Source organism: Eubalaena glacialis, chromosome 1 (genome assembly GCF_028564815.1).
Source record: "Eubalaena glacialis isolate mEubGla1 chromosome 1, mEubGla1.1.hap2.+ XY, whole genome shotgun sequence".
In the NCBI taxonomy this organism is placed as follows: Eukaryota; Metazoa; Chordata; class Mammalia; order Artiodactyla; family Balaenidae; genus Eubalaena; species Eubalaena glacialis.
Genome location: NC_083716.1, coordinates 163,805,316 through 163,830,811, shown reverse-complemented (window position 1 = coordinate 163,830,811; position 25,496 = coordinate 163,805,316). Strand labels below are relative to the sequence as shown.

General features: G+C 35.9%; 1 protein-coding gene across 2 annotated transcripts in view; it reads right to left on the bottom strand.

Annotated features, from left to right (window-relative positions):
• KCNJ3 (potassium inwardly rectifying channel subfamily J member 3) overlaps positions 1-25,496 on the bottom strand; it is a 175,335-nt gene that overhangs the window by 140,324 nt on the left and 9,515 nt on the right. The window contains exon 2 of one of the 2 annotated variants that reach the window (XM_061200229.1): positions 23,208-23,424. The exons of the other annotated variant lie outside the window; for it this stretch is intronic. Within the exon in view, the coding sequence (XP_061056212.1) occupies positions 23,208-23,424 (217 nt within the window). The remainder of the gene's footprint in view (positions 1-23,207; positions 23,425-25,496) is intronic. 2 annotated transcript variants of the gene reach the window in all.

Below are 25,496 nucleotides of genomic sequence, written 5' to 3'. Positions count from 1 at the left end.
CTAACACACCATTGTAAAGCAATTATACTTCAATAAAGATGTTTTAAAAAAATTAAAAATTAAAAAAAAAAAAAGAATAAACAAGGTCAAGTGTATCAGTGGTTTCACTGGCTATAACTACACTGTCAAAAAATGACGATACATCTTTACTAAACTTATATGCAAAATGACACAAAATACTCTTTTTTTTTCTTTAACACCTTTATTGGAGTATAATTGCTTTACACTGTTGTGTTAGTGTCTGCTGTATAACAAAGTGAATCAGCTATACATAAACATATATCCCCATATCTTCTCCCTCTTGCGTTTCCCTCCCACCCTCGCTATCCCACCCCTCTAGGTGGACACAAAGCACCAGGCTGATCTCCCTGTGCTATGTGGCTGCTTCCCACTAGCTATCTACTTTACATTTGGTAGTGAAATTTTGATACAACCAGAAGAAGAAGAGTTAAAGAAATATAATTGAGAAATCATGACATAAATAAAACACTAATAAGATGAAAATGACATAACAAATGATATTGTCATTTCCATTCATCAAAATCATTATATTCTATATATTATGGCAGTTAATAATTTCATAAAATAGTAATTTCCCTTTGTCTTAGCAAAAGCCAGGACAAGGAATATTATTCATATATTGTAAATAAAGAAAATTTTACTCAGGAATATTATTTGACTTGGCAAAGATAACATGGCCATTTAGGGGCAAAACTGGATTCTGACTCAGCAGTCTTTCTACCATGGTAATTGGCCATGCAGGTAGAAGACTATTCTAAACGCCATTTGAAAAACTTAATACCATGTATAATGTCTGCACTCTAGTTTTCAATATAATCAAACTGCTAATGTGGGAAACCATATAAAAGAACCCACAATATTCTATAAACACAGAAAGGTTCAGCTTTTGAAGAAATGTGGTTTATACTCTTTCCATAAATTAAAATAATCTTCAGGTTACTGGCAGATCTGTGTAGATCACACCAAATAGTTAAAAATAGAAAGTTAAGAGTATTGTCAAGAGTTAGTGAAATAAAGTTTGACACAATAAATTAATCAAAAAAATTCCTAGGGAAAAGTACAGGAAATAAAACCATATAAGTTTATGTTTTTAAGCAGGTGGCACAGGGGTGGGGGGAGAGTGAAAAATGGAAGACAGTGAGTTTGAGGATGTTTTCCTGTATAGGACTTCAATTTTGCAACGCATGGTCTATACATCATCTCTTTGAATTCTCAGAATAGCTTTGAGAGGTAAGTGGAGAAGGTATTATTACCATTTTCCAAAAAAGGAAATGTTCAAAGAAAAGATATCTTCTCAAAACACCCAGGTAGTTGGTGGAGGTGGTAAGATATAAAATGGAGAAAGTAGTAGAAGACAAGTTTCCAAAAGAGAATTTTGGAAAGAAAAAAATAAATAAATAAACAGAAAATAAACATTTACAGTCTGACTAGTGAATGACAGCAGGAATATGATCAAAACCAGTAAAAGGGAGTTTGGAGGTGGCGGAGTAGAAGGACGTGCTCTCACTCCCTCTTGCAAGAACATCAGAATCACAACTAACTGCTGAACAATCATCGACAGGAAGACACTGGAACTCACTAAAAAGATAGCCCACATCCAAAGACAAAGGAGAAGCCACAATGAGACGGTAGGAGGGGCGCAATCACAATAAAATCAAATCCCATAACTGCTGGGTGGGTGACTCACAAAATGGAGAACACTTATACCACAGAAGTCCACCAACTGGAGTGAAGGTTCTGAGCCCCACACCAGGATTCCAAACTTGGGGGTCCGGCCACGGGAGGAGGAATTCCTAGAGAATCAGACTTTGAAGGCTAGCGGGATTTGATTGCAGGACTCTGACAGGACTGGGGGAAACAGAGACTCCACTCTTGGAGGGCACACACAAAGTAGTGTGCACATCGGGACCCAGGGGAAGGAGCAGTAACCCCAGGGGAGACTGAACCAGACCTACCTGCTAGTGTTGGAGGGTCTCCTGCAGAGGCGGTGGGTGGCTGTGGCTCACCGTGAGGACAAGGACACTGGCGGCAAAAGTTCTGGGAAGTACTCCGTGGCGTGAGCCCTCCCAGAGTCCGCAATTAGCCCCACCAAAGACCCTGCAGGTTCCAGTGCTGGGTCGTCTCAGGCCAAACAACCAACAGGGAGGGAACCCAACCCCACCCATCAGCAGTCAAGCGGATTAAAGTTTTACTGAGCTCTGCCCACCAGAGCAACAGCCAGCTCTACCCACCACCAGTCCCTCCCATCAGGAAACTTGCACAAGCCTCTTACATAGCCTCATCCACCAGAGGGCAGAGAGCAGAAGCAAGAAGAACTACAACCCTGCAGCCTGTGGAACAAAAACCACATTCACAGAAAGACAGACAACATGAAAAGACAGAGGACTATGTACCAGATGAAGGAACAAGATAAAACCCCAGAAAAACAACTAAATCAAGTGGAGATAGGCAACCTTCCAGAAAAAGAATTCAGAATAATGATAGTGAAGATGATCCAGGACCTCAGCAAAAGAATGGAGGCAAAGATTGAGAAGATGCAAGAAATGTTTAACAAAGACCTAAAAGAATTAAAGAACAAAATTTAGAAGAATTAAAGGACAAACAAACAGAGATGAACAATACAATAACTGAAATGGAAAATATACTAGAAGGAAGCAATAGCAGAATAACTGAGGCAGAAGAACGTATAAGTGACCTGGAAGATAAAATAGTGGAATTCACTGCCGCAGAACAGAATAAAGAAAGAAGAATGAAAAGAAATGAAGACAGCCTAAGAGACCTCTGGGACGACATAAATGCACCAACACTCACGTTATAGGGGTCCCAGAAGGAGAAGAGAGAGAAAAAGGACCTGAGAAAATATCTGAAGAGATTATAGTCAAGAACTTCCCTAACATGGGAAAGGAAATAGCTACCCAAGTCCAGGAAATCAGAGAGTCCCAGGCAGGATAAACCCAAGGAGAAACACGTGAAGACACATAGTAATCAAATTGACAAAAATTAAAGACAAAGAAAATTATTGAAAGCAGCAAGGAAAAACAACAAATAACATACAAGAGAACTCCCATAAGGTTAAGAGCTGATTTCTCAGCAGAAACTCTACAAGCCAGAAGGGAGTGGCATGATATACTTAAAGTGACGAAAAGTAAGAACATACAACCAATATTACTCTAACTGGCAAGGATCTCATTCAGATTTGATGGAGAAATCAAAAGCTTTACAGACAAGAAAAAGCTAAGAGAATTCAACACCACCAAACCAGCTCTACAACAAATGCTAAAGGAACTTCTCTAAGTAGGAAACACAAGAGAAGAAAAGGACCTACAAAAACAAACCCAAAACAATTAAGAAAATGGTAATAGGAATGTACATATCAATAATTACCTTAAACGTGAATGGATTAAATGCTCCAACCAAAAGACACAGGCTCGCTGAATGGATACAAAACAAGACCCATATATATGCTGTCTACAAGAGACCCACTTCAGACTTAGGGACACATACAGACTGAAAGTGAGGGGATGGAAAAAGATATTCCATGCAAACGGAAATCAAAAGAAAGCTGGCGTAGCAATACTTATATCAGATAAAATAGAATTTAAAATAAAGAATGTTACAAGAGACAAGGAAGGACACTACATAATGATCAAGGGATCAATCCACGAAGAAGTTATAACAATTATAAATACATATGCACCCAACCTAGGAGCACCACAATACATAAGGCAACTGCTAACAGCTATAAAAGAGGAAATAGACAGTAACACAATAATAGTGGGGGACGTTAACACCTCACTTACACCAATGGACAGATCATCCAAAATAAAAATAAATAAGGAAACACAAGCTTTAAATGACACAATAGACCAGATAGATTTAATTGATATTTATAGGACATTCCACCTGAAAATAGCAGATTACACTTTCTTCTCAAGTGCACATGAAACATTCTTCAGGATAAATCATATCTTGGGTCACAAGTCAAGCCTCAGTAAATTTAAGAAAATTAAAATCATATCAAGCATCTATTTTTACCACAACACTAGGAGATTAGAAATCAATTACAGGGAAAAAATAACGTAAAAAACACAAACACATGGAGGCTAAACAATACATTACTAAATAACGAGGAGATCACTGAAGAAATCAAAGAGGAAATCAAAAAATACCTAGAGAAAAATGACAATGAAAACACGACAATCCAAAACCTATGGGATGCAGCAAAAGCAGTTCTAAGAGGGAAGTTTATAGCTATACAAGCCTACCTCAAGAAACAAGAAAAATCTCAAATAAACAATCTAACCTTACACCTAAAGGAACTAGAGGAAGAAGAACAAACAAAACCCAACGTTAGCAGAAGGAAAGAAATCATAACGATCAGAGCAGAAATAAATGAAATACAAACAAAGAAAGCAATAGCAAAGATCAATAAAACTAAAAGTTGGTTCTTTGAGAAGATAAACAAAATTGATAAAGCATTAGCCAGACTCATCAAGAAAAAGAGGGAGAGGACTCAAATCAATAAAATTAGAAATGAAAAAGGAGAATGGACACCTCAGAAATACAAAGCATCCTAAGAGACTACTACAAGAAACTCTATGCCAATAAAACAGACAACCTGGAAGAAATGGACAAATTCTTAGAAAGGTATAACCTTCCAAGACTGAACCAGGAAGAAATAGAAAATACGAACAGACCATTCACAAGTAATGAAATTGAAACTGTGATTAAAAATCTTCCAACAAACAAAAGTCCAGGGCCAGATGGCTTCACAGGTGAATTCTATCAAACATTTAGAGAAGAGCTAACACCCATCCTTCTCAAACTCTTCCAAAAAATTGAGGAGGAAGGAACACTCCCAAACTCAATCTATGAGGCCACCATCACCCTGATACCAAAACCAGACAAAGATACTACAAAAAAAGACAATTACAGAACAATATCACTGATGAATATAGATGCAAAAATCCTCAACAAAATACTAGCAAACAGAATCCAACAGCACATTAAAAGGATCATACACCATGATCAAGTGTGATTTATCCCAGAGATGCAAGGATTCTTCAATATATGCAAATCAATCAATGTGATACACCATATTAACAAATTGAAGAAGAAAAACCATATGATCATCTCAATAGATGCAGAAAAAGCTTTTGACAAAATTCAACACCCAGTTATGATAAAAACTCTCCAGAAAGTGGGCATAGAGGGAACCTACCTCAACATAATAAAGGCCATATATGACAAACCCTCAGCAAACATCATTCTCAATGGTGAAAAACTGAAAGCATTTCCTCTAAGATCAGGAACAAGACAAGGATGTCCACTCTCACCACTATTATTCAACATAGTTTTGGAAGTCCTAGCCATGGCAATCACAGAAGAAAAAGAAATAAAAGGAATACAAACTGGAAAAGAAGAAGTAAAACTGTCACTGTTTGCAGATGACATGATACTATACATAGAGAATCCTAAAGATGCCACCAGAAAACTACTAGAGCTAATCAATGAATTTGGTAAAGTTGCAGGATACAAAATTAATGCACAGAAATCTCTTGCATTCCTATACACTAATGATGGAAAATCTGAAAAAAAAATTAAGGAAACACTCCCATTTACCACTGCAACATAAAGAATAAATTACCTAGGAATAAATCTACCTAGGGAGAAAAAAGACCTGTATGCAGGAAACTATAAGACACTGGTGAAAGAAATTAAAGATGATACTAACAGATGGAGAGATATACCATGTTCTTGGATTGGAAGAATCAATATTGTGAAAATGATTTTACTACCCAAAGCAATCTACAGCTTCAATGCAATCCCTATCAAATTACCAATGGCATTTTTTACAGAACTAGAACAAAAAATCTTAAAATTTGTATGGAGACACAAAAGATCCTGAATAGCCAAAGTAGTCTTGAGGGAAAAAAGCAGAGCTGGAAGAATCAGGCTCCCTGACTTCAGACTATACTACAAAGCTACAGTAATCAAGACAATACGGTACTGGCACAAGAACAGAAATATAGATCAATGGAATAGGATAGAAAGCCAAGAGATAAACCCACTCACCTATGGTCAGCTAATCTATGACAAAGGAGGCAAGAATATACAATGGAGAAAAGACAGTCTATTCAATAAGTGGTGCTGGGAAAACTGGACAGCTTCATGTAAAAGAATGAAATTAGAACACTCCCTAACACCATACACAAAAATAAACTCAAAATGGATTAGAGACCTAAATGTAAACCCAGACACTATAAAACTCTTAGAGGAAAACACAGGAAGAACATTCTTTGACATAAATCACAGCCAGGTATTTTTTGATCTACCTCCTAGAGTAATGGAAATAAAAACAAAAGTAAACAAATGAGATCTAATGAAACTTCAACGCTTTTTCACAGCAAAGGAAACCATAAACAAGATGAAAAGACAACCCTCAGAATGGGGGAAAATATTTGCAAACTAATCAGTGGACAAAGGATTAATCTCCAAAATATTTATACAGCTGTTTATACAGCTCATGCAGCTCAACATTAAAAAAACAAACAACCCAATCAAAAAATGGGCAGAAGAGCTAAATAGACATTTTTCCAAGGAAGACATACAGATGGCCAAGAAGCACATGAAAAGCTGCTCAACATCACTAATTATTAGAGAAATGCAAATCAAAACTACAGTAAGGTATCACCTCACACCAGTTAGAATGGGCATCATCAGAAAATCTACAAACAACAAATGCTGGAGAGGGTGTGGAGAAAAGGGAACCCTCTTGCACTGTTGGTGGGAATGTAAATTGATACAGCCACTATGGAGAACAGTATGGAGGTTCCTTAAAAAGCTAAAAATAGAATTACCATATGATCCAGCAATCCCACTACTGGGCATATATCCTGAGAAAACCATAATTCAAAAAGAGTCATGTACCACAATGTTCATTGCAGCTCTATTTACAATAGCCAGGACATGGAAGCAACCTAAGTGTCCATCATCGGATGAATGGATAAAGAAGATGTGGCACATATATACAATGGAATATTACTCAGCCATAAAAAGAAACGAAATGGAGGTATTTGTAGTGAGGTGGATGGAGTTAGAGTCTGTCATACAGAGTGAAGTAAGTCAGAAAGAGAAAAACAAATACAGTATGCTAACACATGTATATGGAATCTAAGGGGAAAAAAAAAAAAAAAGGTCATGAAGAACCTAGTGGCAAGATGGGAATAAAGACACAGACTTACTAGAGAATGGACTTGAGGATATGGGGAGGGGGAAGGGTAAGCTGGGACAAAGTGAGAGAGTGGCATGGACATATATACACTACCAAACGTAAAATAGATAGCTAGTGGGAAGCAGCCGCATAGCACAGGGAGATCAGCTCGGTGCTTTGTGACCACCTAGAGGGGTGGGATAGGGAGGGTGGGAGGGAGGGAGACGCAAGAGGGAAGAGATATGGGAACATATGTATATGTATAACTGATTCACTTTGTTATAAAGCAGAAACTAACACACCATTGTAAAGCAATTATACTCCAATAAAGATGGTAAAAAAAAAAAAAAAGACACATGTACCCCAATGTTCATTGCAGCACTATTTACAATAGCCAGGTCATGGAAGCAACCTAAATGCCCATCGACAGATGAATGGATAAAGAAGATGTGGTACATATACACAATGGAATATTACTCAGCCATAAAAAAGGAATAAAATTGGGTCATTTGTAGAGACATGGATGGATCTAGAGACTGTCCTACAGAGTGAAATAAGTCAGAAAGAGAAAAACAAATATCGTATATTAACGCATATATGTGGAACCTAGAAAAATGGTACAGACGAACGGGTTTGGAGGGCAGAAGTTGAGACACAGATGTACAGAACAAACGTATGGACACCAAGGGGGGAAAGCAGCGGGGGGTGGGGGTAGGGGTGTGATGAATTGGGCAATTGGGATTGACATGTATACACTGATGTGTATAAAATGGATGACTAATAAGAACCTGCTGTATAAAAAAATAAAATAAAATTCAAGAAATGAAAACGGTAAAAATCTTAAAGATTTCATTTTTTAAAAAATCAAAAGGCTCTAGTTGATATTATCAGTGAAGTTTTATTTCTTGAAGGAGATTTTTTGAATGTCTAAGAAATTATTTTTGAAATATGAACCATTAAGTTGCAGGAGAATCTCCCAAGGGAAACACTAAAAGTCCAGATGAGTCATAAAAACTCTTTCAGAGTTAAGTAATACTTCTTCACATCTCAGCTCTGCATTAAAGGTAGATATGTAGGATAAAAATAAAATGTAACATTTTACTTTATAAATAATGTAAAGTGAAACATTACATTTATAACAGTAGAATAGAATTTACTTTCACCCATTACATCAGACTTTATTTGTCCAGCTAGTTAAGATCATTTTCCAATTTGAAACTACACTATATTGAGGTATGGCAAAGTTACCACGTAAAGGCAATAACCCATTCCTACGGCACATGACTGCTGGTACAATTCCAAGAAATGAAAGGTGTCAGGGAAGGCATTTTTCAACAGGTTATTTTCTACTCTCACTTTTGCTTGCAGAGTAAAAACCACTGCATGAGCAGGAAATGTATAACAACTTGAAGTTCAATGTGGCAACACAGTGAAAGAAAATCCTTGACCACAAGGAAGAATGGACTTATCTATACCTTTTTTCCCTTAGATCAATTTAAAATGTATTTTACTCAAATAATAGGGCAGAATTTATCTATATTTAGCACTCACTGAAGTTATCCTTATAATAGCAAAGATCAAAATATTATTATAATAATAATAATAGCAGCTTTTGGTTAATATTAAGTGTTCTCATCAGAAAGCACATTTATACAAACACACACATCAACATTTTGTAAGTTCAGATACTCATAGTATCGTCTTAGTGAGATATTGTCACTAATAGACTAATCTCCATAACCATAAAAATTGTCATTTTTATCTTCACACAAAGCATTCATCTAATTTTAACATATATCAAATTTCTGTGATTTTATTTTTCTTCACAGAGTCATAATTTTATTTCTTAAAGAATTCTGAGACAGTTCGGGTGTTATTCAAAAGTGCTCTCTAGAACTTAATTTTAAATTACAGAGTACAAATATATAACTGAATGAATTCAATATCTTCACAGATTTCTTCTAAAAAAGGTTTTTAAATTCCAATTCTAATTTGACACTTTATTTTTTATACCACACTGTAGTGGATCTTTAAAAGATCATGTTGAAGACAAACTCATTCTATGTATCTAAATTTTTTTAAAGAATAAATTTTTGCAACAAATTTTGATTGAAAATAATAATTTAGGACCATTTATTTTAACTAAAGTATTGAGCATATCTCATCTGATTTACAAAATTTACATATCATATTGATGTAAAGCATTTTTCAAAAGCTAAAGAAATCCAAACCATATCCATTTTACTTATCTTTCCTCTCCCAGGAGGTACAAAATGAACATAGAAAACAATGAAATGAGAAAGACAATGTTATATACACTACTGTTATTTATTTTACACACTATTATCCAGAGACCTTAGGTACAAATCTGATCATAGCACGCTCCTGCTCTAAAACCTGTTATACCTTCTTTTTTGCCCAATAAATTGAAGCTCTGGCCCTCAGGCCTATCCACGATCTCCCAATACATTTCCAGCTGTACCTTTTGGGCTTATTCCACTTCATACATCTCACTCTTTAGTCCAAATCTGAATTTAGGAACTCTTCTGGTATATAGTCCCTGTATTCTGCACCCCCAGGTCTGCAGCTGCTTCATCTTGTGTCTTCTCCTTCATCTTCAGGCATCAAATTTCATCAAGGGCAACATGAAATTTTACATACTTCAAGTTTTCAACAAATCTTTTCCAATATCCTAGCCAAAAGTGGATGCTTCTTCAAACTTCCCCTAGCAACAGATTATCACTTTTCGTCTGAATTACTGCTCTAACACCCTAATTGATCAACCCATCTCTAGTTTTTCCTGTTTAATACTTTTTATAAGGTCAGCCAGAGTGATTTTTTTTCCTTAAAATGCAGTTATGATCATGTCATCCTTCTGCTTAAAAGCCATCTGTGGCTCCTCATTACTCATAACAATTAAGTGCAAAAATATAAATGACTAAAAGTGCTACATTTTCCAGCCTTTATTCTTCCACTACTATCTCCTGAAACTCCTTTATTTCTCCATTACCCTACATATATTCTATCTCTAACCATGTGAATATCATTCAGTACCTTAAACAAAGCAAGTTTTCTGTTTCTGTTACACTTGAGGTCTCTTCCAACTTTGTTCACTCTTCCAATAATACTCTTTCCACCCCTCTTGGCCTAGCTAACTCCCTTATCCTTTCTAAGCATAGGTTGTGGCCTTTACACATCTCCCACTAACATGGTATATTTCCCAGTTTACATTACTCTCACTGCCTGGGTAAGTGTTATCTCTCACTGGATCATGAGTTTTGCTGGCTGGGGCCCTCAGACTTTCTTATTCATCACTGTGTACCCAGTGCCTGGAACTTTGCTTGAAATACAGAGGTTGCTTAATACATAGTTATCGAAAAATATGATGATCTCAATAACTACCAGTTGTATTGTATTTACCCAAGAAAAGGACTTTGCAATGATGTTCAAGACCAGGCCTATTTATAAGGCATATATCTCCTGACTGGCCTTCCCCTCTACTCAGCTAGGCAACTAGCTGACCTGATCTAAAATTTAAACTCTAGTAATAGGGAGAAAATCCTTGACATGTCTCAAAAAATTATAATCTCCATCATTATAAATTATTTTGAAGAAGGTAAGCAAGAATTGCATTTAGATAAGTGAATCATTGTTGGTGATGAGAAGAATGCCACAATAAGAGTCAAAGTGCAAAAATATATTCCAGACTCTTCCACCAACTGGTTCTGAAAAGATGGGCAAGTTGTTTTACCTCACTGAATCAGAGTTTCCATTTCCGAATTAACTAGATTATTACTAAGGTGCACTTTATCTTTATAAAACTATCATTCCAATTCTATTATTCAATTAGGTGACAGCTAAGTTTTAAAAATCATAAATGTGCCTTTTTTTTCTTCCTCTCAACTTTCTCTGGTTCCGATAATATTATGGCTTCTAGTGTAAAGAAAAGGAAGAAATATGTTTCTTTGAAGCTGAAAATAGCATATTAGATTTAACCAAGCATATCCAAGCCAGGGAAGACATCATATTGGGCAGATATGATTAAATGATCGGTTCAAATAAGGTACAATATTTTAACTGATATCTGTAGTACTGGTCTAGTAGAACCTGGAGTATAGGAGGGCACTCTGTAAGGGTTAGGTCCCTTCTTTAGTAAGGTTTTAGACATATTTAAAAGATAAGCAAAATTGAGCTTGTTAGACTGAATTTAAACAATAGTAAATAACTGAATAAAAAACAATAGACCATCAGTGTATTGCATAAGAGAGACATTGAAAGTTCAAGACCAAAGTCTGTCCTCGATTTTAGCAAATTGGCCTTAAAAACTTAAGACTCCGAAACGTTTTGATAAGGGATTATGGTGAGTCGCTACCATTTTGTAATTTACAGGCTATAAAATGTTAAAACCTTAACTAAATGAAGAGAATAATCCAAATAAGCTTAACAAACCTTTGCATTTAATGTATACAAATTAAAATGGAGGGTAATGAAGCATATTTGAAAAAAGCCACTGGGAGAAATGTAGTGCAAAGCAAAACCAGAAAGAAACAGATAACACATGTTAAAACATTTTTGGAACCGATAATGCTAATCTGAATAAATACACACATACAAAGAGGCTACATCATTTTCTCTCTGTATTCTCTAAGTAGTGCTGCCAAATATGGAAGGATTGGAGCCATTTCTGGGGAACTGCTGAATCAGGAGCATGAGTCAGAAAGTAAACCCTTAGCACCGAAAAAGTACTAAAAAAAAAGTGCTGGGAGCTTATACACAGACATACACTCAGTTCCTAAGGTCGAAACGTTCTATAATCATCAAAGCACCCTGCGCTCTTCACTTCCCAAAGTTATCCCCTCATATTATGTGTATTTGGAAGAAAGTTTTCCTCTCATGGACTCAGATTTTACCTGTATCTAAATGTTGAGATATGCGACAGAGTTGGTACTACATGTGCCTAAATAGGGCTTTGAAAACTACCGTCAGGACATTTTCCAACTTAAATGACAAGAAATCTAAAATAAAAATAAAATTAAATAAAATAAAATAAGAGGCCTAAATTAAATTAAAAATTATTTACAGGTGTACGAAAAGTTTGCTTGACAGTAATTTAGGAAGACTAAGATGCTCTTTCGTCAAAAGCCTTTAAGATCTAATCATCCCTCTGAAATAGTCTAGACATCACTCTTCTTTGAACTAGGCAGCAGGAATAATCATAACTAGAGCTACTTTCAGGCTCATGAGTATATTTTTGGCACAAGACATTCAGCAAATACACCCCACCTATAACCAACACAATGTAGGTTACAAAGGTAAGTCATCCTTGGACAACAAAGAATTAATCATCTTCCTTCCTCCCCTGCCCCATGCTGAGAGCTTCTCAATGTTGTAACGGCACTTTGTTACCATCATTAATAAATATTAAAATGTCGCAGTTTATAAAATAACTTCATATATTTTTATTTTATTCAACATTCATTTTCCACTGCAACAATAACAACGGCAGCCATGACTTCCCACTTGAATTGCAGTTCTGAGCTCTCCTCTATGAGCTGAATGGGTCACTGATCTTAGCTCTTTTTCAAATAGAGCCTAGAACAAAGTAGTAACTAATCAAAGTGAAGCAATGCAAAGTGGGTCTAGAATCCTTATTTGTCAAGATAAACTCACTCCATCTGGATCTCAAATCTTACTCATTATCCATTTCCTATTAAAAGCATATTTCTCTTTAATCTCTGCAATCTCCACAATATTTACCCCAGAAAACAAAACCCTCAAATAGTTTAGCTTTAATGACTAATAGCCAGCATTAGTCTTAGTGTAAAATTATGAAAAAAATTGTCCTTTTGAACTTTGCAGTAAGCATAATGATAATCCCTCTATGAAACGGTAAATACTTGCATGCAGTGTTCTGGTCAAATCCATGTGTAGTGATTTCAATGATCAGAATTCTCTCCAGCAGTGAGTGGCACTAACATCCTTGTTTGGTATTTATATTACATCTTCACACAATGTTCCACAATAGCTATCACATCTTGTTCTTCCTTATGATGATGAATAGCAATGCATTTTAATTCATACTCCTGATTTTCACCATTTTCCACCCACATTAATTTGCATTTGGCTACATTGATCAGCACAGTCTGAATCGACACAAAGCTTCATCTCTTTAACAGTTAAATCGGTGAATTTGGGGTAAAGCAGATTGCTCTCCATAATGTGGGTGGGCTTCATCCACTCATCTGAAGCCTCAGTAGAACAAAAAGAGTGTCCTTGCTGAACAACAGATAATTCTCCAGAAGAATGCTTTCGGACTTCATCTGCACTATCAGCTCTCCTGTGTATCAAGCCTGCTGGCCCACACTACAGATTTTGGACTCACCAGCCTCCATAATTGTATAAGCCAATTATTTATAATAAATATATACACATTCTAAAAAAAAAAGCTTCATCTCTGAAGACCTCAGAAATTTAAAGAGCTATGTTCTCTTTCATTTTTACCACATGCCAATATGCTAAATTAGTCCAAAATATTTCAGCTGAGTAGTTAATTCAATAAATATTAGTGGCTTTACTAGCTGAAATTGAGTAGTTCTCAAACTTTAATGTTCTTAATAAGAATCACCTGGGTGCCTATCACAAATGCAAATTTCCTGGTTCACAAACATCAGATATTTGAACACTGTAAGTCTAGGCAAAGGCTCCAAAGTCAGCATTTTAATAAGCTTCCCATGGGATTCCAATGCAGGTAGTACCAGGACTTTACCTTGAAAATCTCTGAAAATTACTTAGTTAATGTCTAAACTATGAAGTTCCTTGTCACTGGACTACCCACATCTTAACCAAAACTGTTTCCCCCAGTGACAATCCCCCTTGCTTACATTTAACAATTAGCTTGATTATCTACAAGGTTTGCTGACTTCTTTTATCATATCTGCCATAGGCAAGATTGTGACAAATATAGTGTCAACCCTCCCCAACTCACCTCATCCCCAGTAATTTACCCATACCACCCTCCGGCACAAGAAATGAGAAACTTCATTCTAAAATGCTAAGGATTGTATTAATTAAATATTCTATACAAGATAGCAGTGAAAATAATAGAGACAATGACATGTGAAAATATTCTTTTTATGTATTTTTGAGGCTTCAATGTTGAATGTGGAATGTGGAAAACAGTAGAGTAACTCCAATCATAAGTTTGAAAAGACCTATTCCATTACCAATGAAGCAAACTTCTCCATTAAATTGAAGCAGACGTCTAGGAAGGCTTAACTAACATTCCTGACTGCTAAGTTGGGTGACTAACCATCCCAGTTTGCTCAGAGTTCCTGGTTTAACACTGAAAGCCTCATGCCCCAGAAAACCTTTCAGTTTCAGGCCAATGGAGATAGTTGGTCATCCTACTTCATGCCTCAATATTTAGGCATTAATTTTTTAAAGTCTCTGGAAAAACGTCTATAACAGCCTATCAAAAGAAAACGATAAACTAGGATTTTATTTAGGAATTGTTCATAAAAAATTCCCTTATATTAAAAAAGACTCTGGTTCTCAAAAATTTGAGTTTTGTTTTGACTCAAATTATTGAAAAGGTATCTCTAAAAGAGAAAACAACCACAATTAAGAAATAATAAATATTAAAATATATATATAATCATAGAAGTTATTTGGAGGAGGGTAGTTTGAGATTTCCAATATATAGCGATCCACGGGTCATGGACTTTTACTTGATAAGGTAAGTCTTCTGAAACACCAGCAATTACTTTAAAAGGTAATAGCAATCTGGGCAGGAATAGGGAAACCAGAGAGGTAAACAAGACATCCCTGATTTAGGTCCTGACTACAACAGATACAAGGAGCTCACAGGCTAATGATTCAGAACCTGCAATAAGGAAGGATGAAGAAAATTTCCAATGGTCAGGAGAGAGCTAGCTCATTTGCAGTAACACTAGGGGTTTGCCGATCCCTATCTTCCGGAGGATCATTAAAGTGTAACGACTAATTACAACTCATAAAGCTAAATATTGTAGGATCATTCATAGAGGAAAATTGTAGGCACATCTCAATTATTCACAAGCTGAGCTTCTGCTCTGTGATTTACTCATTAGGAAATTTCCAACTGTTTTTTCACTAGTCAGGAGAAGAGTCAGTGGCTTGTTCGTGCTGTTTTATTTATTTTTCTCAATTTATCTTTTTGTTTCTCTGGGTGTCTCAGCTTCTTCTAAGTAACCTGCGGAACTTCAATGGGAAGGATCCTGGAGCACTTTTTCCCATTCTTGTTTAATTATAAGTAACTGTTTTGGAACCAGAGGCCTTTTTCATTACTTTCAACAGTCACATAGTTGCCTGAGTCAGGCAATTTCATGCAGGACCCAATTATCTCTGGTCTGGCCTACTGTAACAGCTAACACCTGGTCTGTCTCCGGTCTCAGCCCCACTCAATCCATCCTCCACCTGCAGCCAGAGGGATCTTTGAATCTTACAAATACGATCATGGCATTCTCCTGCTTCAAGTCCTTCAAGGGCTTTATCGCTTGTAGGATTAGGTTCAAACCATGCCTCAAGGATAGGCTCATCTCCAGCCAATTCCCCTCCGCCTGTCCTCTACTCAGACCATACCAAATGATTTGACTCCTCTAACAAAATGAATTCTCATTTGCTGTCCCTTGGGCCAGAACACCCAGCTCTCCTTACCCTCTGTATGACCTTCTCCTTCACCTTCCTGTCTCACCTCATGCTGTGTCCTCTGCCGGGGGGCGGGGGGCTTTCTCAGACTCCTTAAGAACAAATCCATCCGGGACCACTACTCTAGGCCTATACTGTAGCGTGACATAACATCTGTTTGAGCACATATTGCTAACACTCAATTTAGCTCAACTTCTTTCTCCCTTTGGACTGTGGACTTCCTCCTTAATCATCTTTGTACTGTCTTACACCTACTATAATACGGATAATCAACAAGCATTTGTTGATCAATTTCCTATAAGAAAACAATTTATGACTCAGAAAGCAAGCTTATGAAAAGAGAGCAACTCTATTAAAATCAGTTTAAAATAATAACAAACAGATCAGAAGTGTTTACTGGTATCTACTACTTTCTGCAACCTATGATATACATTTAAAAAAAAATACAGCCTCAAAACAAAGTCCTCAATCAATCTTGGCAGTTTACAGTTTATCTGGAGATGTAATAAAGCACATAAGAAATGAATGTGAAAAAATTATACATGTATATATAAAGAAATTATTTTAATAATAGTAGACAGACTACTAGGGACAGGGTTTTTCAAAATAATGTGCTAATTTTACAAGCAATTTATGCAAGTAATAAATTGGAAGCAAAATGAGCAATAGTGACTGAGAATTCATGAAATAAAATTCATAGCCAATAGATACCATAATTTCAACCTTGCTAGTAATCAAAAAGAATAAAATAATGCCAAATAGACAAAAATGAAACCAATTATAATATCCATTGTTGGCAAGGGTATGAGGAAATAGGCACCTTCATAGCCAGTTGTAAATTGGTACCAACTTTCTGTATAGCAACCCTGAAATAGATATTAAAAACCAACAGATGTATATGTCCCTTTACCTAGGAATTCCATCTTTAGGAATTTATATAAAATAGTAAAGTTGGTGGTAAATAAATTTAAACTATGGACTATAGAGTATCTCATTAAAAAGGAAATGCCTAAAAATTCCAGACAAGAGATAGGTAATAAAAATTAAGATAGATACATAATTGGCCTACAATAAAGCCATTAAGATGAATGGTGTAGAACTGTAATTTGACATGAAAGAGGTTAAAAACATATTATACAATAAAGCAAGTTATAAAACAGTACATGTAGCATAATATAACAATATATCTGAATACAGACACCTGAAAGGTTAATGACCAATACATTAACGGTATAGTAGCTGAAAATAAGAGTAAGGTTTTTATTTTGCATATTTGTATTTTTAAAATTTTTTCTATAATGAGCATGTATTTAATAGCCCCTTCATAGTAAAAAACAGTATTTTAAATAAGTGATTAAAGGAAAGCACATGGACTAAAGTGCCCAGGGAAGACTGAACAAATATGGCAGTTCTTATGCCATGTAAGAGAAGACAGAAATGCTATCCTAGGTGGTGAAAATGGTATTATCGCAGACATGGGAATCAACAGTGAGCCCCAGTGTATGGACATTACAGTAAGCAGGGCAGCCTAACTGTCTCAGGAAGGAACACATGCATTTTGACTGGCAGTCATCAGGGATTTTTGAGCGCAGGTATATCATGATAGTAGTGTTGTAAGCACATTCACCAGGCGAACATTCAGTAGCGCACAATCTGCATGTAAGCAGATGCTAAATCCATTCCCGAGACGACTACTGTGATTTAGACGTACTATCATGTGAACTTTCAGAGGAAGAGTTGAATTACAGAGACACCACTAACAGAGAGCAGAAGCCAGGTACCTGCTCCCTTGGAGCATTTACAACTGCTGAACCTCTACCTGAAATCCCCTTCAAAGCAAAGGGATTTGTTTTACTCAGGATACTTTGCTTGGGCTTAAATGTCACCTTCTCATTGCAGCCTACCCTGACTTCCCTACACTCCCAAACCCTCTTGCCTTGCTTTACTTTTTTTTCCATAGCACTTATTTTCTAACACTCTAAATGAGGCACTTCCTCATTTTGCTGTCTGATTTCCATATATGATTATAAATACCCACAAGAACAGGAATTGTGTCTTGTTAACTAATGTGTCCCCAGGGTCTAGAATACTGTTTAGCCTGTAATAGGTGCTCAACAGATATTGTGGAATGAACAACTTAATTGGATGTAAAAAAGAAAGAAAAGGGGAGGAGGTCTTCGACAAAAGAGCCATGATTAATAGGGACAAACTTTCCAGACGAGGATGTAATTTGAGGGTAAGATGATTACTTGGTATTTAGACAAGTTGACTCTGAATTAAAATAGTGACATCCGAGTGGACAAATGTGCTGGAAATTGATGGCATATATAAAGCCACAGCAGGTGAGAGATTTCATAGCTGGAGATAAAAGAAATAATGGACTTGTGCATACTTTGTGGGTTCATTTTTAAAAATCGAGTGTCTAGATTCAAGAGGAAAGAAGTCAAGGGCAGAGATCCAGGAAAAATTTATAAGAAGAGGGAGACATGCAGGGTATAAGGAACACCTGGAAAATAAAAATTAGAAGAAACAGAAAAAGAGGGAGAGGGAGAATGTGGTGTCTCTGAATCCCAGAAAGAACCTTGAGTATAAAGGAATAAATAACCGGATTACGTTTTTCATGAAGAAAGACCTGGACATGTTTGAGAACAAAAAGAGTCAAAGGGATTTTAGGTATTAGGTATAGTAAGTCTTGGCGCTTGAGTCACAGGTAATAAACATGACGATAAAGCAGGTGCTTTTGGAGAAGAATAAAGACATTTTCCTCACAGACACCAGCAAAGAAAAAGGGGAGACAACCATGAGAAAAGGATAAAGAGAGTAAAAAAAAATGTATACAAATTGAAGTGTCACATTCTTTTCGATAAACTAGGTGGAGAGTAGTAGGCCTAGGAAGGGATAGGACAGCTGGGACTGGGGGCATGGAAGGAGAGAAAAGGTCTAAAATAGATCCCATGGGGAGAGAGCCTGGGAGTGCAGAAAAGACAATTAAGAAGACTGCCAAATAGCAGCAGAGAGCAGATTGAAGTTTGAAAGCATCGAGTTCTAATGAGCCAAATCTGCAATGCTGTTTGCCTCTAGCAGTGCTCTCCCCCCTGGGAGAATCAGCAAAGAGAGCAACAGTTAGAGGTAACCTATGTTTAGAAATTTGCTACCTGAGCCAAGAAGCAAAGGTTATTCATGAAGAGGCAAATGCCGTGTTCCTTGTTGGAAGTGAAAGTCCAACTCATTTGAAGCAGAGAAGGCAACAATCCCTGAACCTGATCAGTGAGGAGTATTGCCAAGGAAGTGGGGAAAGTAATTATTGCAAGTCCTGAGCTGGAAGCTGAAACTCTCAAGGAAATGAGAAAGCTTCTAATTTTTCATCCCCCTCCTCACCACCACTATCACTCCCGCTGAGACTACAGGAAGGGAAGAAGCAAAAACTAAATGAGATCAGAAGATTCTCATCAGAGGACCGCAGCAAAGTGAGCAATTATGTGCCTGTCTTGGGGGCTGGGGACCATGTGGGTAGTACTGTTAATACAAAAAAGTGGTAACGGTCTAAAGTTTTACGCATTCCCTAGACATTGGGGTCACTGGGTTTTAAATAAACTGCATGCAATCCACTAGGGGAAAAAATGTGTGTTTTATTTTGTTATATAGAGTTTGAGATTATTAAATTATTACTCTAGCATGTAAATGCAGGCTTTGCTTTTGAATCGAATCCCAGCACTCGCTGTTGATGCGATGCAATCATCTGTAGTGCAGAGGTGCACCCACACCCCACCCCCGACCTCTCGGACTTCTCCTCACCCCACTCTCCACATTGTTCACTCTGCTCCAACCACCACCGCCTTCTTTTAGTTCCTGGAATCAATCAGGCTGGTTCCCGACTCAGGACCCTTGTACCAGCTGTTTCTCAGCCCCTGCTGTGTTCTCCCTCCAGACAGGCCCAGGAGGTCCTTCTCGACAGGCAGGTCCCCGCTTAGGTGTCACCTTCTCAGAGAGACCTTTCCTAACTGTCAACCTAAGCCTGGGATGCACTCTTTGTTCCATAACCTTGTTTTGTTTTAGTTTTTATTCCTGACACATTATTATGTGATAATACCTTGCTTATTTATTTTTTTGTTTTGTTTCGCAGTTTTCCTCCTCCAGTTAGAATATAACTTTCATAAGGAAAGGGATTCTGCCTGTCTTGGTCACCATTACATTGCCAGTATTTCAAATATTTCCAGGCACACAGCATACATTCAGTTACTTGTCTAGTGAATGAATGAACGATAAAAAAAACTTGGTGTTTTAATGTTAAATATGATGATGGAAAGTTACATTGTTGAGTAAACATTTAGTCACAAGCCTGTATACAAAAAACACTGGAGCTAAAATGGTATTATTGATGTCTCAAAACATCACAAAAGATCATATTTGTCTTATTCCAAGCAATAAATACTATGAGAAAGTATTGTGAATGGGAAGATAAAGGAGGAAACATCCTGAAAAATGAATCTAAATAAATCTCAGTATAACTTTAAATGATCATATGGACATAAGAATGTTTATGTTATTTTTACCAGACTCAGGGAGGTCAGAAAATATAGACAGATTTTTCAGAGTTTGAAACATGTGTGATTTAATCAGTTAGGGCATATACACAAACAAAATGTCACATAAATTTTCCACAAAATAAATTCTAAAAATTATGAGTAATGTTTTTGCTGTTATTCTTGCTATATTAAATCTAGAAAACAGGCTTAGTTAAGAGGTTAAGAGGAGGCAGGCTTTAATCTTTTCTCCATAAAAGGCAATCTCTAAATAAGAAATTCAGTCTCCAGTCAAGTTTTCACATTTTCTGTGGAAACTAGTCTCTGCCAGTTCATAATTAAAAAAAAAGGAGGGGGGGGAGAGGGCAGAAAATGGTAAAATGAAATCTACAGTCCTAATGAGTAATTTAATGTTACGAACTCCAAATGACTTTATGTAGAATATCATTTACTAACCATGATCCTCTGAAATCTGATGAAGACACATCAGTTAAGTCAAGAATACATAGGTGTATTTTAAAAACAACCTGATTCAATATTCCCTTAAGATGCCTATGTAGAAGTCAAAAATCAAAAAAATAAATAATGAATAAGGAAGCCTCAGACAAATCCAAATTGAGACATTCTACAAAATACCTGGCCTGTACTGTTCAAGTACATCAAGGTCAAGAACACAAAGTAAGGCTGAGGAACTATTTCATCATGAGACTGAGAAGACAAGTAGACAAATGAGGGCATAATCCTTAAATTGATGTTGAACCAGGAAAAAAGGGCTAAGATGGAAATTACTGAGAAGACAAGTAAACAAATGAGGGCATAATCCTTAAATTGATGTTGAACCAGGAAAAAAGGGCTAAGATGGAAACTACTAGGACAACTGATAAAATGTGAAGGTAGACTATGAGCTAAATAATAGCACTGTATCATTGTTTAATATCCTGATTTTTTTCTTAATTGCACTGTGATTTTATAGAAAAATTTTCTCATTTTTAAGAAATACACACTAACCAGAGATAAGTAGGAAAAATGGTTGGATGGATGGATAGATAGATAGATAAATAGATAGATAGATAGATAGAACTAGTGAAAGATTTCTAAGACTGTCAAGTGAAACAGAAACTTCACTCGTGGCAGTGATTAGAATAATAATAAGCAATTAATAAACTATAACCAGCTGTGTCAAAGATAGAACCATATGCTATAAAAATAAATCAATAAAAACATCTGCTGTTTAAGCTCTAACAATATATTATTACTTCAATAAACGGGACAAATAAAAACTAAAATTTAAATGTAAAGATTTCTTGAACTAGAAGCCTTTATAAATTGGTTTCATTATTTATCAATATATGATACTTTAGAAATATACTATGACATCAATTCAATTTTAAGTTAAAAAACTGGAGAATTTAAACCATGAAATTGTCCACAGAAATCAAATCCCAGATATAGATTGATGAATTAAGTCTTTACTCACTGTCTTCAAAAACCTTAAATTTTAAAGTGAAGCACTAATGATAATAAAATAATAGTAATACAACAGGTAGCTTCAAGGTGGTTATTATATCATTCTCCTTTTAGAGAGATGGGAAAAAAAGTTTACGGAGATTAAGAATCTTGCCCAAATTTCAAATCGGTGTTATGCAACAGATGTATAAGATTACAATGGCTTGCCTCCCCCTGCTACTTGGACAAAGCTTTATATCAAGGTGGGAGATTCTTTCATTATGTAACGTCTCCCACCTTGATATAAGGCTTGAATGTATCTATGCTATTGCCAATGTTACTTTCAATGCTATAGTTTATACATAATAACTAGCACTTTAAGATTATTAGAATGATATTGGTAGAAAAAAATTAAAAGCTAAAATATTTCTTGCTTTCTCACTACTTGTAGCAAGGGTAAAACTCAAGATAGATAGATATAATTATGTAAATATTCCATTATTAGTCTCAAGCATCCAGCAGGTTCCAAACCAACTGGCAATGCTTAGGCCCCAAATAATATACTCTGATTTATTGTTTCTTTCCTTTGCCAACCTTATTCTCCTCAGAGAGTAGCAAACTGCGGGTATTGCAGCATAGCAACGCTATATCACATCTTAAGAAGTAACATACAGCACATAGCTATACCAGAGCCGAAAAGGAAGAAAATTTCTTTTCAAAAAATTTTTGGTCAAGGTTCAGCTGGGGAAATCTACTGACCCACTTTGAAATTAAAATGCTACTTTAGTGTGGCTCGCGCGCGCGCGCGCACACACACACACACACACACACACACACACACACACACACACAGGGAATTTTCCACTGAGGTTGCATATAGTAGCATATCAAAGCTCTATCAATGACACCCGAATCACCATCCCTAAGGCAAGAATATGCATGCTGAGTTCAGGCTGCTCACTAATTACCCTGAATTTATTTTAACCTTAAATCTTTTAAAAAATATATGATTATAGGAAATCCAAGTCTGCAGTTAAACTAGAACATCCTAATCATTTCTAGGAGTCATCTCAGTTTTCTTTTCTTTTTTTTTTGCAGTAAGTATTTCTGAGTTAACATTACAAATGCAATCATCACAACAGTAAATCTTCATTTTCAAAGCAGTATCAACTTAATGTTACAAAGAAATAACAGACAAGTCATTACTTTCATTATTGCGAGCTGAGACATTTAGCCCAAACCATGATAGGTATTGTGCATATAATATAATGTTATTATGGAATAAAGAAACTTCATGACATATCTATGTTTTTACTCACCAGTTGTTTCCACAATGCCTTCTAGGATGACGACAATCTCGAACTGTTCACTTTGCATGCTTCGCTGGGATAGGTCATAAAAGGGGCTTTTGGCATCAATCACGTGGCAAATCGTGAGGGGGGAAACAAGAAAAAGTTGATCTGCCCCTGTACTAAAACCTACATCCAGTTCAAGTTGATCAAGGGGAAGGAACTCACCCTCAGGTGTCTGCCGAGACTAGACAAGCACACAGAAAAAGAGAAGAAATCACCACTTGTACTGAAATTTGCAAGGCAGCCCAACAGTAATTTACATCATTGCCAACATTCTGCACCATCAATCATCTGCAACAAAATCCAAACAAATCATTATGCAGCTATGTTCTAGCAAATGGGCCGAAATCCCACATAGCTCATGTGGAACATACATGCATTATTTATAATACACGACTTACTATAATTACCAGTCCCTAACTCATGAGCTTTGGAGAAATGCCTGGTCCAACAATGGCTGTTAACACAAACTGTGGAACTAAGTGTATATGTGCTACTGCTTGACATAAATCACTAAATGATAATGCACTACACGCCAGATGTTTTTTCCTCCCAAAGCAAATAAGTAGGCAATTCTTACGGAGTTTGTTAAAGCTAAAAAAGGTTGATCATAATTTAAAAACAGATTTATTGCATTATTACAAAGCAAACATAATGATTTATTTTCCCAGAACCTTTGAAAAGTAACAAATAGATAGAAACTAGAATAGAATAGTGAAGATGTTATCATGTTGAATAATGTTATGTACACAACAGCTCACATAATAAAAATAAAGGCAGATGCTGTTAACTATGGCTTTCGAACTACTAGTAATAAACTGCATTAAAGTTATTTCTCTATTTTATGAATTGTAAAATTAGTAAAAATTTGTGCTCAACTGAATTTCTTTAAATCAAAATGCAGTTTAAAAAATCTGTATTAGACAAACTTGTAGTTTACTAAAACTTTCATATGGCAGTGGCACTCAGTATCAGTATAAGTCACTGTAAAGCTTAATTCAACAAACTGCTTGCATGCTAAAAAAAATTAAATGCGATTATTAACAATTAGCAAACCATGAAAATAAACTTATCTTTCTTTTCTATTCATTTTTCATGTATGTTACTTATAAGGATCACGATAAGCAAATATTCAAGTTTATATGATGATGCTGGTAAAATAAAAGCTGGGTTAAAAAAATCAGGGTGGAGGGAGGCTTGCTGCTGGTTGAATGGGGTTTGGAAGAATCCAATATATTTTAAGAGACTCTTTGCAAAGCAAATTTAATAAACAAAACAGACTCTGCAACACTGGTCTGTCCAATGAATCGGTAGATTGAAGACAAAATCCTCACTTTCATAGTTCCCGGAAAGACACTGGCTTTGTAAAGGAGCCTGAAAACACTGAAAAATATGGTTTAGTAAGCTGTCCTCCACAGCAAAACAAAACCAAGAGTTCCAAGTTGGTGGCAAATTGTTACCACAGCAATTGCAGAGTCTCAAAAGCAGAACTAGTCAATTAGAGAGGCTACTTTGTAATTAGTGATACTCAGGAGTTTTATTTGTGTAGAAAAAAAGTCCAATGAAAATATTGAGACTATTTTTCTTCTCTGCCTTATTACTAGTTGATTAAAAATTTAAAAAGAAGAAGAAAATGATTACTGACAAGAAAAAAAAAAAAACATGGAAAAACCTGATGGTGCAAAAATAAAAACAGCAGCTCTAACAACCAATGTTGGAGAAAACTAGTCATTTCTAAGCCAGTAGAATTCATTTATCTTTCTATATATATTCTCAAATTGGTAAAATACAGATGAGACCAGCATCTTTGCAAATACACAGTTGTATAACATGTATTGATTAATGTAACAAAATAAAAGTCAAACACAAAACAAAAATAAATAAAAACAAAAATCCTGGGTCATTGTTCTCTCACCTACTAAGAAACAGGTGCTATATAAACACAAGGTGGTATTCTGACATTTATAATTAGTGATCAGAATTTGGGTCATTTTACCAACTATTCTAAGCTCTGCTTTTTCTGCATGAAATAAAAATATTCAAAAACATAATTTTTAAACTCAGTTTCCCATTTATTTTAAAATAATTTCCCCCAAAGAAGATATATTTTTCTAATTTTTATATATGTACACCAAGGCTAAAATACATCTCCCTTACTTATATATTTGTTATTTATACTTGCGCCTCATTCTTAGAGTAGCCTTTAGCTTCTATATCCTCTGCTCATTCAATAACCCATGAAAAGAAGTGGCCTAG